The sequence below is a fragment of the Leptodactylus fuscus genome, chromosome 4 (assembly GCF_031893055.1).
Source record: "Leptodactylus fuscus isolate aLepFus1 chromosome 4, aLepFus1.hap2, whole genome shotgun sequence".
NCBI classification, from domain to species: domain Eukaryota; kingdom Metazoa; phylum Chordata; class Amphibia; order Anura; family Leptodactylidae; genus Leptodactylus; species Leptodactylus fuscus.
The window spans coordinates 62,318,480-62,337,441 of record NC_134268.1 but is presented as its reverse complement, the minus strand read 5'-3'; the positions used below and the strand labels follow the sequence as shown (position 1 = coordinate 62,337,441).

At 41.3% G+C, this 18,962-nt stretch overlaps 1 protein-coding gene across 3 annotated transcripts in view; it reads left to right on the top strand.

Annotated features, from left to right (window-relative positions):
* MAPRE2 (microtubule associated protein RP/EB family member 2) overlaps window positions 1-18,962 on the top strand; it is a 136,560-nt gene that overhangs the window by 33,034 nt on the left and 84,564 nt on the right. Inside the window, exon 1 of one of the 3 annotated variants that reach the window (XM_075270558.1) lies at window positions 12,632-13,087. The exons of the other annotated variants lie outside the window; for them this stretch is intronic. Coding sequence (XP_075126659.1) covers window positions 12,966-13,087 — 122 coding nt within the window. The 5' untranslated portion in view covers window positions 12,632-12,965. Of the gene's footprint in view, window positions 1-12,631; window positions 13,088-18,962 lie in introns of those variants that run through there. 3 annotated transcript variants of the gene reach the window in all.

The window sequence follows — 18,962 nt, the reverse complement described above, 5'->3', positions numbered from 1 at the left end:
CACAATCTGGTCATGCAGCATATCCTCCAGCAAGTCCTGGGGTCAGATCCTTAGAAGTAGTAAGAGGTAGAGGGCCGAGACACCATAACTTTTTTTTTTTTTCTAGCTTGATAACCATATCGATGCAAAAATATATCGGCAGAGAACATCCATTTGAGGGCAAACTTTGCAGAAATGTAGCGTAAAAAAAATAATAATTAGGTTTTACAGTCTAAGCAAAGTGAATACGATTTTATTTAATCTCATTGCGCCTCATCTCATTGCAGAAAAACCTCTGCGGAAAATGCAGCTTTTTCAAAAACCTGCATCTATGAATAACCCAGCAGCGGGAAGGTAGCAATCCATCTGCCCCAGTTTCTGCCATGGATGGGTGTTAATGCGGTGAATCTTTGGCACACAGTATTTTCTTACACCAAAGATGCAGCATATAACCTGTTCTGTGACATGATCACCATTTTTGCCAATGTGGGTGGACTAAGCCAGGCCGGGGAAGCCTCAGTCCAACATATAATAAATGGGGTGAGTTATATAGAGTATCTACGCTAGTTGGTGACTGGCATCTGTGGAACTGCAGCACAAAAAATGGCTCTGTCTCGCTACATATATGGTTAGCCTAAAATTTTTCATGTTTACAATATTGATGGCCTTTTCTTACAATAATCCATCAATTTTAGATCAACATCTTCATTGTATACATCATAGAGTAAGAAGTGACTGTGCTTGGTATGGGACAACCACTACATCAAACAGCTGATCTCTGGGGTGCTGAGAGTCAGACTCCTGCTGATCTGATATTAATGACTAAAAACCAAGTCTGTGAAGTTCAGTAACCTATATTGAAACATAGTCCATGTTTAGAATTTGGGTAGGGAATATATCAGTAAATTGGAGCGAATGACTTTTATGCATCCTGTACCTTACTGGAAACGTTGGTTACATTGTTCTGGTGTTTTTTGTTTTTTTTTGAGACAAGCATATGTCTCCATTCTGGTGACTCATCTGTAAATTATAAGCTAGAATAGAAAGGATCCATTTACAATATAGCAGCATTGCCATAATAATTAAATTAGAAACCAGGTCGTTGTAACCAGAGTTTTTGGCCCATTTTTGCCACTGTTTTATGGTTTCATTTTTATGTGTTAGTACTTTTCCCATTTTTTTTTTTCTCTTCTATAAATTATCTGGCATGCATTTTTGTCGAAGACTGCTTTTCTCTTGGCTACTCGGAGTACTGCAGCTTTTGCATGTTTTATAAATGTGTGTTCTAGTTCTGTCTCTGTAACCTATTTAGAGTTGATAAATATTTTTCATACTTTTTATTTAAAGGGAACATGTCCCTAAGGCCACTTTCACACGGTCAGTATTTCATCAGTATTTTGCATCAGTACTTGTAAGCCAAAAGCAGAAATGGGTACAAACAAATACTGATAGGGAATTTAGGTTGTGAGCCCTACAGACTGACAATGTCTGTAAAGAGCTACAGAATATGTTGGCGCTACATGAGAAAGAAGAAGGGAAGAGGTGCAGTCTTTCCATTATAATTTTTCTTTCTGTAGGTTACACTCCTGGCTTTGGCTCGCAAATACTGATGAAAAATACTGACCCAAATACTGTCACAAGATCTTTTGACACCCAAGGCTAAGATTTATTGTGTGGTTACTCGTTTTCCTGGGCCCAGAAGTAGTCTTTTTATGGCTCATACAGGGATGGTAGGTATTCGGTAGTTCAAGACAGCAAAAGCTGTACACCCAATATCATTGGCCTCTCTTCATTTTGAAGGAGTTTTTGATTTGGTTGGTAAGGGTCAGTGCACACAGAGTTTTTTGGTGCTGAATTTGATGCTGAATCCGCCTCAAAATCAGCCTCCAAAAAAAGCTTCCCAATAGAACTCTATTGGAAGATCATTATTCATGATTTATCCATTCGATTGGTGGGGTCTGATAGTAAGGAAAAATCAGGTTGATTCTCAAGAGCCCTGCAAATACACCATTTCCAAGAACATTTAGCTCCTGGATCGTGTACGTACTGGGTGTGGCGCTGCTCAGTTTCTGTGCTTTTAGTATTAGGGTAAGTTAGCACAGGGTTTTTTGTGATCGGAAACTGAGGCGGAGGCCGCCTCAGGTTCCAATCCAAAAACCGGGTAGCCACGACTGAAAGCCGGTGCACTGCAATGGCATCCAGCCACCCACTCTGCATCTGAATTGGGCCCAAAGAATGGGCCTAGTCCGGAGGAGGGTGTGTCTTCAGGCCTAATCATGACGCGACTCTGCCTGAAGAATGAGCACCTCGCTTCTTTTTTCCGGGAGCCGGAAGAAACGGCTCCCGGAAAAAAGACCTGAGCGGCTCCCATTGATTTCAACGGGAGCCGACTTTTTGGTCAGGGTTTTGTGGCGGTTACGGCCTCAAAATCCTGACCAAAAAACTGTGTGAACTTACCCATAGTGGTTATCGGTACTGCAGCGATGAATGGGACACGCCTTTGTACCCATAACCATCACTACTAAAAGTACAGCGAGTGAAGAGCGCAGTGCCTGTCACATAATGCTCGGAGCTGCAATCTTTAAGAAACAGCATATCTGTGGGGCCTGCAGCAAGTTTCCCCCTACCAATCTACAATCATTAGCTTATTTTTAAAATGTGGCTACCCCTTTACCCAGCTGTTTTTCTGATGTAGAGAAAATGATCCATAAACAATTTTATGGTATTCTGCCCAGGATCTGGTGCTTGTTCCTTAGAGTAGTTTCATGTTCTTGCATATTCCTGGTTTTCTTCTGAGAAGAGAATGACCGCCTTTCTTAAATCTGTGTATATTGGCAGTACCATGCAAACATTCAGTTACATAATCACTGGGCAATTCCTGTATAGTGTCTTGTAAAAACCCAACCTATTGAGATTCACCAATGATGAAGTCACTGGGTGGTGCATTGTCTGGATCATTTAGTTTTTTACTAATGGGTGTGTGACTAGGTTAAATATTTTCCAACATCTGTATGTTATACCTTTTAATTTTCCTAAACATTAGAAATGCCTACTCTTTTCACAGGAAATTTATATTACAATTTCCTGGCAATTTATTGGTGGGAGAGTTCTTTTATATAATAAATCGCTGTATTTTTTCCATAAGCTATACTTATAATTAAGCTTTTATAGTGTATATATGATAATATTAATACATTAATAAGGCTTTTCCCAGTGATTACATCCACATCACTTGGTATTTCACACAATTTGGCAGTGTTAAGTAGCTGAAAAAACTCCCAAGTACCGCTCCTTCCATGAATAATGCCAGGAAACTGTGACTGCTGCGACTAGTAGGATGTTTTGTTGCATTTTATCAAAACCTTAGGCTATGTGTATGGGTCTATGAGAAAGATGCACAGATGGTAAATGGATAATATCAGTGTGACCTCCACAGACTCATATATATATATATATATATATATATATATATATATATATATATATATATATATATATACATATACACACACACACAGTGAGGGCACCAGTGGGGGGATATTATACTGTGGAGCACCAGGAGGAGGATATTATAAAGTGGGGGATATTCAATGAGACATTGCAACATTGAGAGATATTCTACCGTGTCAGGGCCACTATTGGGGCATAATGCTGTGCAGGGACATGGATGGGAATGGGCAAGGCTGAAGGTGGGGCTTTCTCTAAAAAAATTTGTCCCATTTTGTCCCTCTTTCAGTCCTTTGATATTTGGGAGGTTTGATGAAACACAATCTCGAATCTTTTTTTGAATTCACTCCGTGTTTTATTTCAATAAATCTGTTAACAAAAAAACAGAAAACACTTTTGGAAAAAAAGACGCATAGTGTTTTTTATTATGTTTTCCCCTCATGTGAGTTGCAACTCCAACTACAGACGATATGCAACGTGTTTAGATTGCAGCACTCTTCCGAACATTACAGTCTCTTCCAATCAGCTGTTTGGTCAGGGTGAAAAGTATGGGGCCTCCACCAATCTGATATTGATGAACTACCCTAAACATGGGCCATCAATATCTTGTTCTCAGAAAACCACTTTTAGGGCCTGTTCACACAGTGGAATGCAACGTTCACGCAAAATATGAAGAGGAATCTGAGGCGGCTGTCAGATCTGTACACAATTTTTAACTGGTGTAAGGGTAGGTGGTCTCTTGTACAGTAAAAGAAAGCTGGGGTGTTTTCAAATTATTATACTTCAGGCATTTTATAACATAGAGCAGTGATTGTGGTGTCATATGAGACCAATATAACATATGGCACCAGGATCACAGAGTTACCTGTATTGTCTCTGGTAATATATCATTACAGTTGGGATTAAGAGCAGTCGCAGCCTCATATAAATATATGAAGAGATGTGGTGTTGCTGGTCTGTGTGTTCTGTCAATGTGCTTTTTGCAGTATATCCTATATTCGTGTCAGAGTACACATGTGAAGGCAGTGTCTTAATAAAATCACTGAACCAGTCTTCCAGAATATCTGCTGACGCTTAGCAAGTAGCAGAGACCTATGAAATAACATTGTGTTGAAGTCAGCAGTGATACTATGACTCAGTCATATACATGGTACACAAATGAAAGAAAATTGCTGTGAAACTGACTCTCAAAAATCCAAAGAGAAAATATAATTTTACATTTAAGGTACTTTGATATGCCAATAAAGGGGCAATTGGGGAACAATAGCTTTATTACCTATACACTGAATAGGGGCGAATGGCCATATCCGTGGGGAGACCCCTACTAATCACCTGGGTCCCTAGACCCCATCTAAATAGAGCATGCACACTACCACTATATATACTGTGTATAATATGTAATGTCTATAGCGCTAAATGCAGCGCTCTTCTATCTTAGTCATTTAGATGGTGAATGGGGCGGTAGTGTGCACACGTGTACATTGTGATCATTTTGTGATAATCTTAAGACCCCTATACGGATCAGCCTGAACAATAGGTTGCGTTCAGCAAAACAATTCTAGGCTCAGAAGTTTCAGTTTTGGTTGCTGTATCCTAATAACATCTCTTATCGCTGTTTACATCCACTTTAACATGCTTATAATATATTTTACTATATAAAACTCTCATAATTCTGCTCCCACGTTTTCCTTTGGATACAATACAATATGTTTCTTTACGAAGTAATAAATAATGTATAAATAGAAGTCCTAATTTGCATGAGGTCAATTTGGAGAGTTCTTAGCTTTTCTTGTACATCTTCCAAGTCAGTGTATTAGGGTTTTATACCTCTCTTGCTACTACAGGGATGATGTACTGTAACCCTGTAATGGCCCATATACGCTACATACATATATACATAATTGATTCTGTATTTGTTATATAAGAAAAAGATTTTCTTATTCTATAAAGTGATAGCATATCACTATGAGATGCCATCTCTTTACAATTTAGGGGGTCCCTCAAATTCTGCCAATGAGAGAGGTACAGAGATGGAATAGATACTGCGTTCCTTTCACGGCTTATCCTTGCATAGTGGCCCCCTCTACATGTTGTCTTACCAGCTGAAGCTTGGCCATAGTCAAGTAACTGCCAAGTAGCTAAGAGGCTCAAGGAAAAGCGAAGAAAGGGGAAAATGCCGAACTTCGTTGGAAGAATTGGAGGGGAACCCAGAGCTGTTACAAAGTTATGGAATATCCTAGTAGCATGGCATCACTTTCTAAGTTGGAAGGGTATTGTGGCTGTAATATGGACAATGAAATACAAATCCACCTTAAAGATTTTCCCTGTTGGGCATATGAACATCATAGAAGAGTGTGAAAGGTGTATCTTGTACTGGATTGGCCATTTATCTGAATGGATTATTACATTTCTCATATAATAGTTAATGTTGGGGAAATGCCTGACTTTCTTCAGGGAAAATTACAGCTTGCCAGGGTTGCCAGTAATGGGACTAGGACTGCAATCTGAAATGGGTTGTCTGTAATAAGATACCCCCTCTAGGCTTCTTTGACGCGGACATATTGTAAGACATTTTGTGCTAAGAAGGGAATATAATTCTGTAGGAGGAAAATAACTGCACAAGACTTGCTTGCTTCCCATTCACTGGACTTGGTTTGGTTTCTGCTAAAATATATAAAGCGTCCATGCTGACTGGTAGTATGGCCATGAGAAGGAAACCTTATTAATATGTATGGTGTATGAATGACACATTGAGTGGTATAGTGACATCAGAATAGTCTGTTAATGCTTTCATTATTTTAGTCTAGGTCTTGGGTAGTTTTGAAGCTGTGGGAGGTATGTAAAGGGTTAGTCATACCTTCTGAGTTCTATGGCTGTATGGTATGTAATAGATTAGCAGTCTACACAGGGAACACATTTGCAGATTTTCCAGATTTGCCACAATCCACTCTTGGCATTCATGGCAGGCACATAAAGCAAGTCTTGTTTCTGTAGGACCTATGCAAGCCATAGCCAGCTGGTGATGTGATAGCTGGTACAATACACTGAAAGATGTTCACTGCCTGGCACTTAGCCTGAGTGGAGAGAGCTGTGAACATGCTGACTGCTTTGTTTTTCAGTATCTGCTCTGCACAGAGTGGTCACCACTGGAATTGTCTGCTGTGTCGGGGCAGGAAGCTGTGGGGAGCGTCTGTGAGCGTCCTAGGCATATGTTCTCTAGGGAGACCTGTGGTCATAGCATTTATGATAACAGAGCATTTCACACTTTAAATATTTTAGAGGATTTTTTTTTTCTAATATTGGGGGAAGGTTCACACAACATTTCTGATCAGTCGCTATACAGTTACATATGTCTGCCATTGACTCCTGGTTAAAATATACTGTGCACTATTTTTTCTTTTTTGCTATAAAAGTTCTTTTACTGTTTCTTGATGTATATTGACCAACTATAAGCCAGAAGGACACCTTTTATGGCATGAATTGGTTATTAATACAGGAGCATGTTGGTATAAATGTTGGAATTTCCTGCAATATACTCATATTTTGCACCATAAACTTAGTCGTCTTTAAAAAAAACAAAACAGCAGCATGGATAATACAGTAATATATTCCAAGAAAGAACACACAGTCATAGCAACTAAAAAGAAAAAGAAGACTTCAGATCATTTAGTTCTCTGTGTGGAGTGATCTTTGCTTAGTCTGATGTAGATTATACAGCCTGACAGTGGATGGGAGGAAGGACCTCCGATAGCGCTCCTTCTCACACTTGGGGTGAAGCAGTCGGTCACTGACAGTAGTGTCCAGTGCTGTGACGGTCTCATACATAGGATGGGAGTTGTTCTACAGCATGAAGCTCACCATGGACAGTATCCTTCTGTCACCCACCACCTGTACTGGGTCCAGGGGGCTCCCCAAGAAAGCTCCCCTTCTAACCAGCCTATAAAGTCTATTTCTGTCCCTGGCTGGTATGCTATTTCCCCAGCAGGCCACTCCAAAGAAGATGGCTGATGCTACTACAGAGTTGAAAAAGGCCCTAAGAAGTGCCCCCTGCGCTTCAAAGGCCCTCAACATCCTGAGAGGGAAGAGCCTGCTGTGACCCTATTTCTGCAGCTCATCCAGGTGATCAGCCCAGTCCAGCTTATTATTGAGGAGCGCACCCAGGTACTTATAGGTCTTGACTATCTCCATGCCTGTCCCCTGGATGTCCACTGGATTCGGAGCACTCCTCCACTTACTAAAGTCCACCACCATCTCCTTGGTCTTCCCAAACAAAGTGGCAGCCACAGGGGGGTACACCTTCCATGAGGCAACCTGAGGTGAAGCCTCATGTAATAAACTGGGGGGCGGCATTTTTTTCAATCTGCATCTACTTATTGTGTTTTTGTAATAAGCAGTTGCCAATAACTTTTACTCACCTCTCCATGTCACTGTCCTGGCCGCCCTCCGCTGCTTCCTCTAAACTGCAATACACTTAAGTCACAATGCTGAAGAACGCTGGGATGCTACTTAAAGGGCGTTCACACTACCGCCACTGTCCATACCAGGGTTTCTGTCCTAAACCCCAGGGAAACTGGACAGCTTGCTGGCGGTCCGCTTCAAAACCCATTCATTTGAATGGGTTTTAAAAGATAACTGCTGGTGTCCAGGCAGAGAGGCCACATATGGACACCGGCAGTTATCTTTTGAATGAATGGGTGTTAAAGCTGACCGCCGCCAAACTGTCCCCTGTCCAGTTTCCCTGGGGTTTAGGATGGAAACCCTGGGGCGGACAGCGGCGGTAGTGTGAATGCCCCATTACAGTGTCCTGGCGTTCTTCTGCTTAGGCAACAGCACACCCTGGAGGTAGCAGCTGAGGGCGGCCAGGACTGGACCATGGACAGGTATGTTAAAATTATCGGCTGCTACTCTGTGTGAGAGTGGAGTGTGTAAAGGGGGTCATATACTGCGAATGGGCTTTAAGAAAAAAAAAGTCATGTACTGTGTGTGATGATATAAAAGGGGGTCAAAAGCTGTGTGGGGGTAAAAAAAAAAAAAAAAAAAAAAGTCATATATGATGGGGAGGGCATTAAAAGGGATCAGATACTGAGCGTGGGGGCATTAAAAGGGGTCAAGTACTGTGTGGGGGCCATGACACTGCACCCAAGTTAGGAAAGGCTTTTTTTTTACGAATTTTCACACTCCGAGCTCAAAAGGTTAACCATCACAATCCAACATAGAATCTAGGATGGATTTGAACCTAGGACTCCAGAATAAGCTAACCACCTATCCTGCATCCACTTGACCCAATTTCTTTTATGTGACATAACTGACTATCTCCAGTACATTCTGGGAGAATGATAGCCGGTCACATGGTAGACGTCTTAATTGATGCATTTTTTCTCCAAACTGGGAATGAAAAGAGATTTCAAAATCGTAGACCTTACATTTATATGTGTAGGCCAGTGATGGATGGAATTTTAATCTTGGAAAACCTCTTTAATGTATCAGAGTTACTAGTAACACACATAGGATTAATTTGTTAATAAAAGTTGGAATGCCTTGCAGTATTTTCCTGTATTCTCTGCAGTACAATCCTTTTCACTTAACACTTCATGAATGTATTTATTCCATATCCAATATAGAATTTTAGTTGGTTTCATGAAAATGTTAAGTGGAATAAAAAATAACTATATAAATAGATACTCATCGCTGGGCTTTTTGAAGTAAGTTTTATCCCATGAAAAACTCCATTGAGTTTTAACACTGTTGTTTCTACACTCCGTGAAGGAATCTGATGGTTGAACAGTGAAGAGTTAAAGGGTGTTATGCATGGAAAGGATTACTGCAGCCTTTGCAGACACAAAGGGTTATAACACACTGAATCATTCCACCAAACATATGTGCCAACATTTCACAGTGAAATAATACGCTCCGATTTGCATACTGATTTGCATATTTATACTTAAAACATCAAATGCCATAGAGCACCTAAAGCTAAGGCCATGTGCAGACATCCGCATTTTTCCATCCTTCTGACAGTTGCAACAACCAAACCTCCTACAGCTCTGCTAAGGGTCTTTGTAGTAACCTACATTAAGTTGGTCTATTAGAACCAGGGGCGTCCATCTTCATCAGCAACGTCCTCTTCATCCTCTTCTTCCAGTGCAGATTTCAGACTTCTAGACCTCGGGCAGAGCAGACTACGCATGCCCACAGGCCACGAGAAAATGGCTGATTACAATACTGTGTAAGCGGCCAATTTCTCATGGCCTGTGGGCATGCGCAGTCTGCTCTGCCCAAGGCCTAGAAGTCTGGAACCTGCATTGTAAGAAGAGGACGTTGTTAAAGAAGATGGAGGCGGCGCTGGAGAGAGTTCTCTCGCAGCATTGGGGACGCCCCCAGTGTTGTTTGAGCGCTGGGGCCCGTCCTCAGTGCTGCTAGAGTACTCATTTGCATACAGTTAAAAAACAGAATTCCTACAGAATGGCGGCGCAGAGAAGACCACGAAAGGTAGGAGAAGAATAAACTTTAAGGCTATTCCAACGTGTTACTCAGAAAAAAAATGTTTGACAGATAGGATCCCTTTAAGACTGCTGTATCCATCAAAAATGACAATGATACCCATGTTTTCATATTTTTAATGTATTTATTTCACTCTAACATCTGCTTGATACATTTTCATTCAAATTTATGGCCCTATCTTCAGCAGTTTTGTACATGTAATCTTGGCTGTAGGATTGCAGAAAATAGTGAAAACATGAACATGAGAGACCAATAAGAGTAAGAACAGACAAAGTGGCAGTGTTTCCAAATAGCTTATTAGCTTAACAACTATTAACAGACATGTGGTATTGTAGGTAATATTGCAGTATAATTGATGACCATACATGCTACGTACGGGTGGGGTTTTAGCCTCGTGTAGCTGTCACTCTGTCTGTTTGTACATAAAGCATACCAGACATAGCTGACCACTAGATGACTTGTATCGTACAGTTTTTGCAGGCTCCATCTCTCATTTTCATTTCTCCCTGAGCTGCTGGGAGACTAGCTTGTATGAGGCTTCCCTATAGACAGTACAAAGAATATAATTTATTTATATACTATATATTTCACCGTTTTTCTACAGTGTTTTACAAACTGTGTTAGCCGTACTTAGGACCATGAGCAATGTTAATTTACATAGAGAAGAGTCTATTCTCTAACTCTTTTTCTTTTTGGATATTATAGAGAAGTACTAACCTGTATTGATGTGACTAAAGTACTTGGGGAGAGATGCTTACGTGATCTGCTACAGTCACTATCTGTTTCTCTCCAGTGTCTCACTAAACTCCTATTTACTCCTTCTCCCTCCCCTCTTTGTAGACTTCTGTTGTGAACTTTAAGGGTTAAGGAGGGCAGGAAAGTCAGGTGGTGAAAGAGGTATTTTTCTCTAATAAAACCTATATTACAGCCTTTCTTACATTCACTTTTACTATTGATTTATGCAAGATTTGTTGAAAAGTTAGTGACAATATAAGTGTGAGGCCACATAATTTTGCTTGAAAAGAGCTCATGTGAACACTTAGCTAAATGTAAAAATTCCAGCCGCCAAATGACACCTTGTTTTTCATAACTTGCATCAGTGCCGCTGCATGAGGCGTCATCTTTAAGGGTTTCTTTAATAGAGACCACCCATAGTCATATGGACATGGCTGCTAGGATGCCTCTTCTATGAGTCACAGCATAGAACCCTTGACAAACAGCAGGTCTTACTCCAGTAGACTTCTTCATGGTCAGTACTGAATGGGTACTATAGGGTTCGTTTTCCCCAGAAAAATGGGGTGTTTCCCAGAGGGCTTTAAATAATGAAGAAATTGCTTTATAGAAATAATGCATACATTTTTGTATAATATTTCAATTCTATACCTTTCTTTCGAGATTCCTGTTTGCTGCCAGTAAGCGGGAACTTTATTTGCTTATAGACACTGAAAACCCACTAGACAAATTTCTGTCCTGTCCTGATACTTCACTGCATTGTATTAATATAGCGTGCAGTATAGTCTGTGCTACTCACAGAGGATTGTCTGGACATCTGTGGCCTACAACAGCAAAACAATGGTGTGTCAATGTACTCTTAACAGGAGATTTAGCAGCCTAAGATTGGTACTAAAATTCACATGTGTAGGACTCAACACTTACACTTCTGAGTAGCTGCACGCTTGCACTGATATCACTACTAATGGAGCCCAGCGTGAGCTCACCATATGGAATGCCAGTGCCTGAACGCGTCTGCTGGCCAGATGAGGTGTGTTGGCAATGTTTTACAAGGATCTAGTAAAGGGGGATATATCATATTGTCATAATGTATTCTAATATCCCAATGCTATACATGTGATGAGTAGTTGCTTGCGTGTACTAGGCCCAAAGTAGTGTGCCACAAAGATGTCGATCAATACTAGCAAACATGGAGCTGGTCCAAGATGAGTACTATAATACTACTAGGCAGAAAATAGTGCCGCCTACCACTATCAAGTGCCATGTCTAAGCAAGGATCCTCAGTTGGCCGGCAGACCTCCAAGACATGATTCATTTTCTTCACTTGCCTTGTAAGGAGGGAATAATTAATGATTCTTGTTTGATCATTTCTATAATTGCTTGTCAACACTATACAGTAAATGTATTGTTAAGTATATTTCCTCTGATTAATTGCGCTTGTCACAGCGAACCGCCAAAGCCTAGACATCCTCTAACTGGCGGTGTATATGGTTTGATTCAATTAAATATGGACTATATTAATAAGAGGGGGTTGTAAATGAGAAGGAAAATGTGCAATATTGATAAGTAGAGGGATTTTATATGACCTATTATATGCTATTTTTTATAGTGCAGGATGAAGGGGTACTATGTCCGTCTGCAGAGATCTCTGGCCCTGTATGGTCAGGGGCTTGTAGCCGAGGATACATGATGTTCCCCTGCGCTAGCCCTGCTTGCTGCATATTGCTGGAGAATTGTCTTGCAGTGAATAGATCTTTGTGTGCACAGCTGCATATCAAAGAGCTGAAAGGAAATGGTTAGAGGAAAAGCTGCCCAAGCTGCAGCACAGAGAGAGGGAGGAGGAAGAGTCTGAGGGGTGTGTGAAGGGATGGGAGAGAGAGAGAGAGGGAGGAGGGGGATGTTGTTTTTATCACAAGCTGGTCCTAGCCCTTTTCCGCTTGTGCTTCCCCCATATGTTGTATATGTGCATGTTCTCCTTTTTGGATGCATGTATTTGATATTAAGTGTGTATTCTAGGGCTGGATTGCAGGGATCTGGTGAGTTAGCCGGTTGCCATGGTAAGGCACTAGTCATGTGACCAGGATGCTGCTCCAGGCTGTTTTGACGTCAGGGTATAGACAGAGCGAGAGAGAGAGAGGGAGGAAGAGAGCGAGAGAGCGAGCCGTGGCAGGAGCAGCAGCAGCAGGGTCGCAGCCTAGCCATCGCTTACAAGGGGCTGCAATACACAAGCCTCATCCCACACCGCAAACCATTCTTCTCTTTTAATCCTATTGAATAATTCCTCCCCAGTTTCTGGGACAGCTCCAATGCCGGGTCCTACCCAAACGCTGTCCCCAAATGGAGAAAACAACAACCACGACATCATTCATGATAATGGGAGCATCATTCCTTTTAGGAAGCACACCGTGCGGGGAGAACGCTCCTACAGGTAATGCAACGCCTGGCGGGGCTGCTATGGGGGGATTTTATTGGTTGTCATGTATCTGCATTGTGAAAGCTGGTGACATTCAGAGATTGTAAGGGGACGTGAGGATGTAAATGCATTTTCTGGCTGTCTATGGGCTGTGGGATGGAGAAATAGCAGATTAACCCTTTTAGATGCTGCAAGTGTTGTAGGTCTTCATTCCGGCTAAGCAGGGTTTACATATCACCAGGCGTGTGCTGGATTTGGCTCTGCGTTAGAGCTGGAAGGTTATGTAATTGGAAAGCAATTGCTGCCTGGTTACTGTAACAAGAAAGGTGCTAGCATCCGACACATCCTCCTCTACAAGGAGGCAGCCGAAATGTGCACCTTACAGCACTGACAATTCTGTCATATTCCAGAGAAGCCATGTTTGAGGTCAGTGTGATGGCTGGCATTACAATTCAATAGCCATCATGTCTGCTCTTAAAGGTGAACCTTGTGTTTCGTGGTTTTATCTGAAGCCGGTGGCAGACTGGATGAAGCCCGGGCATAATAGACCATTGATCCATTCAGCAAATTGCTCTTATTGTCTTCCTGCATTTTTGCTTGATTTGTGTCGGGGGTGAAAGGGAAGGGCAGGAATCCGAAGAGTCCAGATCTTTCTGGCAGCATGCAGCCATTGCTTTTCAGATTTTTTTTTTTCTCCCCTTTCCTCCTTGATATAGCTGTTGAAAAACGGAAGGAAATGGTCGAGGAACAGAGGGCTTGTGTTCACTCTCTGTGCTCTTCATAAAAATAAGAATCCTTACTGGGCTAAGCCGCAGCCTGCAATGTTACAAGCCAGATTGATAGGGCTTTGTAAAGGTCCACCTTTGTCATTGGTGGAAGTCTTGATTCTAGAGGTCGGAGGGTCATGGCTCTACTTAACCCATTATTTCCCAGCGACTATTCATCATTGTATAGAAGACGGGCTTGCATTGAGGCAGCGTTGATTTATGTATTTTTGGCCACTGCAGTGGCACATGACACAATCCACATAGTGTCCATATCTGTCTGCCTATCCATAATGGAAGCAAATAGCTTTGTGTTTACGAATGTATGGAAGGGAATACATCTGCAGCAAACAGTTCTTGACCATGTGTGCGAACGTCTTTTCTTAGCTGGCTATTTGCAGTCCTATTGAAGAAAAATGAATTGCATCAGTGCTCCTCAGAAGGAAGCAGCCCTCGCGGCAGTCTGGTTTTACTACATAGAGTATTGTTTGGCTGGTGGTGTGTTTGTCACAGCAAGGTGAGCTTGCTAATGTGGACGGGAATCTCTGAGGGCTCGTAGGGGGCTGCTTGTGTTTCTAAGCACCGCAGGCTGTGTTGTGATGAAATGTATATTACCATATTTGATGGATATTCTTTAGTAGATCATTTATCATGTACTATACATGTAGCCTAATGGTGGCGGGTTATGCCGCCGTCTACACAGAAGGAACATCACGCTTTAAGAGTTGTCTTGTCCTTATACTTAATTTGTGCCGACATCTGATGTACTTCACATTCCCAAACACATCCACCATATTGAAGCAAAGATATGCTGTGCTGTCAGATCATTTACATCTCTGCACCGCTTGAAGGGAATGTGAGAATATGAAGACTGCTCCTTTTCTTATTCTTCACTTCAGCAGCCAAATTCATTATCCCTATTAGTATTTTACTATGCAGGTAGTGTTAAAGCATTGGACTAGATTATCGGGTTTGGATGAACAAAATTCTCAAAAAAATGTCCCAAAAATGTGACCATTACCACATCAAACACCAATATCAAAAGCATCCAGCCAGGCACAATATGATAGTAAAAAAAAATGTGTATGTACACAAATGTGTGTGTGTGTGTGTGTGTGTGTGTGTGTGTGTATAGGGCTCTGTTTACATTTACGTTGTCGTCCTCCGTAATAGCAGCAGAACAACACAAAATGACGCCAGTGCCAGATCCATCACGTGACGGATATCAACAGCATAGTGTGGACCCAAATGACTCTAATGGGGTCTGTCTGGTTTATATTATGGTGTCCTTTATACTGGATAATGGAAAGCAGCATGCTATGTTATCCAGCATTATTTACAGAATACTCGATGGAGGCTTCTGGCAGATCTTTCAATGCTGATGGGAAAACTGCTTAAATGTGTAATGGAGATCTTGAAAAAAAGTAGATAAATCTACACAGGGGTCTGAGGTGATGGTCGCTGACAGGGTCTTCAACACAATGTTACAACAAGGTTGGTATTACCCTTTAATCACAAGTCTTTGGGGTTTTTTAGGTATGGCATCCTATGCATCAAAGTTGGTTACAAATATAATTTTTAAAATTAGTTTACATAGAGTAGCAATCCCTGGCCACCATCTTGGTGTTTGTTTTTATGTAATTTTACGTGTTTTTAGTTGTTCGTTATGAACTAATAAAGGTATCTATTATAAAGTTATTTCTACAGGAGTCTATAAATTTTTGTTCTGAATACATTTTATCACTAGGTATTGGGTTCAACAACTGCTAAATGCTGTGAAGTTTTTCCAACAAAAAAAACCCCTACGCCGTCCCCTATTTGCGGTGCTCCAGTACAGTACAGTCCTGCTGCTCTGGTGTTTTATTGCGGTGGAGGTCCCCACCGCACTGTGACATCCTGTGCCCTTTTTCTTTAGGCCGCTGGTTGACCTCGGTCACGTATGAAGAAAACACCGGAGCAACATGACCAGACCACGCTGCAAGGCTCACTGGGACTGGGTGTTTCTGCACTTTCACAGGAGGATACAAAACTAATGTGGGTTATTTGATAAGAATAGGTTGCCAGATTATATATAATGTTTGATGGAGTCCACTCTTGGTCTCCATTTGTGCTCCTTACGACCAATTGATGCAAGTAGCCAGGATACAGTATTTTGTCACACATTTCATTTTAGGCAATAGAGATAAAGAAAGTTTGTGTGCAAGAGACAGTAGTACTTGGCAGGTCCCTAGGTATTGAGGGTTAGGCCCATTATTTTATAAGTTATAAGTCTTAATTTCCAAGCTCCCTCCTATAGCATTGAGATGGTACATTTCTATAAGCTTTCGATATACCCCTAACCTACGTAGTGTACACCATGATAAACTCAAAGACTGATGGAAAGCAGGGTCATATAATGTAGGTTATTGGATCAAATCTCACAAAGCAAAGGTTAAACAGATGTAAAAAATGTGACCTAAATAGACCCCTATTTGTGATATGTTATACCGAGATTATTAATACTTCGCATAAATTTGCTACATTTGCATAGGGAAGGATATCCGTTAGTGGATGGGTATTTGTGAATGTCTATATGTATTCCTTATTGTTTTTGGCATGTTGCAATCTTATTATTACTTTTTTCTGTCATACCATTGGTCATTTGCAATTTAATAAGTTATTTAGCTTTAAGTTAGGATATTGGGTATTAAGTGACACCCCATTATCATATGATCTCTGACCATAAGGCCCCGTACGCATTCGGTCAAAGCTAATATAACTTTCCAACTTTCCCTTGACAGATGATGTTGGTAAGAAAAACTGACCACGTTGAATTTCCATACCTGATACTTATATTTTCAAGGGATATAATCGGTCCCCATTTAGAACATATGCATGCTTGGCTAAGCTGAGCATGCACATGTATGGGGTTGTTGGGAAGAATAGCTTTTGAAGATGTAATGGTACCTTTAAGCAAGCCTTCCAGGTTATCTTTTGGAGGGTCCGTCTCCGCTGTTTTCTTGTAGATCCCCACCACCACCACCTATGTAATGCCCCATATTAACTGGATAGCATTGTTCTATGGTATTCATTTAAATAATCACTTTAGTGTGCCAAAAGTTTGCAAAGTATGAGATCTGGACCTTGACAATGTAGTATAGAATGTGGGGTTAAAGCTCTTCAGTCATCCGTCTATTTTTGTACATCTTTTGGCCTTTTTGCCGGCTGTGGTATCTGTATAGATGCCATGTATCTTGCTGGCTAGACAGCTCAATATATAAATATTATAGTGAAATGAAGCTAGACACACCAAGGATTTTATGTGCATATTTGCTTTTCTTGTTCTTGGCAGCGAGCACAGATGTTTCAGGATCCTTGTTTTTTCTGCCAAGCACCTAAGTATAATAATATGGACACTTAGTTTGATCTAGTAAATGAGTTTCTTGGCTTTCTGGGCATTGCCCAGGAAGAAGTGTCTGGCCTAAGCCTAATAACATTCCATTTTGAGGTGAGAGAAGAATATGTTTTATTGGTGAGATCCAAACATACTTCTTACAGGAGTTTTCCGGTGTTATGTAAAGCTTACTCATTGTGTAATGAAAAGCTATGGAATTCCATGATGATATGCTTTCTATTCCAATTCCTCACCATTTACAGGCCATCAGCATCTAGATAGAAGCTGAATACTATAAGCAGTCTTCTCTGAGTTGTAAGTACATTAGCATTGACTTGGCTTCAGGTGACCATACGCCGTAGGCCCGGTTCTTCACATCTGCGTTCGGGTCATTCCATTCCCCTCTCTGATTGAAAAATGAGGAGAGAAAAATCCTGAAAACAACACTTTTCTCTCCACATTTTTCATGTGGAAACCACACTGACCCCATTATAGTCTATGGGGTTCATGGATTTCCTGAGGAAACCGCTTTTTTTATGCGGATTAGGTTTCCATTCTGTTCCTCAAGCGGACCTCCAAACATAAACCTAATGTGTAGATGTGAACCAGCGTTCACGTCTATCGGTCCAACAATACTCCTTATGACCCACCACTATTTCATAAACATGCAGGCTTGGAGAAGCGTGCCATGTATTTTCAATATTGAGGGGAGAATAAGCCATTGATGGACCCCTTTGACTTTGACATGTTTCCCATGAGATTTGTTGAAACCCAACACATTTGATGCTTCTTTCCTCTCACATCTAATAGTCGTCTGGTCCTACTGACATAGTAGGATCAGCGAACATTCGTCTAATGTGTATGGCCAGTTTATTGTGACCCTCTGATTCACAATAAATGCATAGTACATAGTTACAGTCCCTGATGCTCTCCTGTAAGTTTTCTTTGATCCGGTTCCTCCAATTCCCAGTCCCTGCTTCATTTTCGTAAAATTGCAGCCAACCTTTGAGAGTACTCTATACACACTACTTTGAGCGTCTGGGACACTCTTTTGTTTATGGATGGACCAATTGAATGCAGGGGAAGGTCTCAGACACTGTGCATAGAGTAGTCTAAGGCCTGATTCAAATCCGCTTTTGGGTTTCCGTTCGGGAAGTCCTCTCGGGACCCACCGAATGGAAACCTATAAGCATTAAAAAGCGGTTACCTAAGAAATGTCACGGACCCCATAGGCTATAATGGGATCTGTGTGGTTTCTGTTCAGATTGTGCACAAAACATGCAGATTGAAGGGGCCACACGGTGGCTCAGTGGTTAGCACTGCAGCCTTGCAGCGCTGGAGTCCTGGTGTTCAAATCCCGCCAAGGGCAAAAAACCATCTGCAACCATGTTCTCCCCGTGTTGGCATGGATTTCCATCCCATAATCCAAAAGACATACTGATAGGGAAAAATGTACATTGTGAGCTCTATGTGGGGCTCACAATCTACATTTAAAGAAAAAAAAAAACAAAAAAAAAACATGCAGATTGAAAAGTACTGCAAGCAGCACTTTTCTCTCCGCATGTTTCTAACGGAAACCACATAATCTATGGGGTCTGTGTAGTTTCTTAGGTAACAACTTTTTAATGCATACAGGTTTCTTTCCAGGAAGGGGGGTCCCCAAGCAGACTCGCCAAAAGGAATCCCAAACGTTGATGTGAACGGGTCTAAGAAGTTGGTGGCCTTTTTACAGAAGTGAATAGGAACTGGTAAT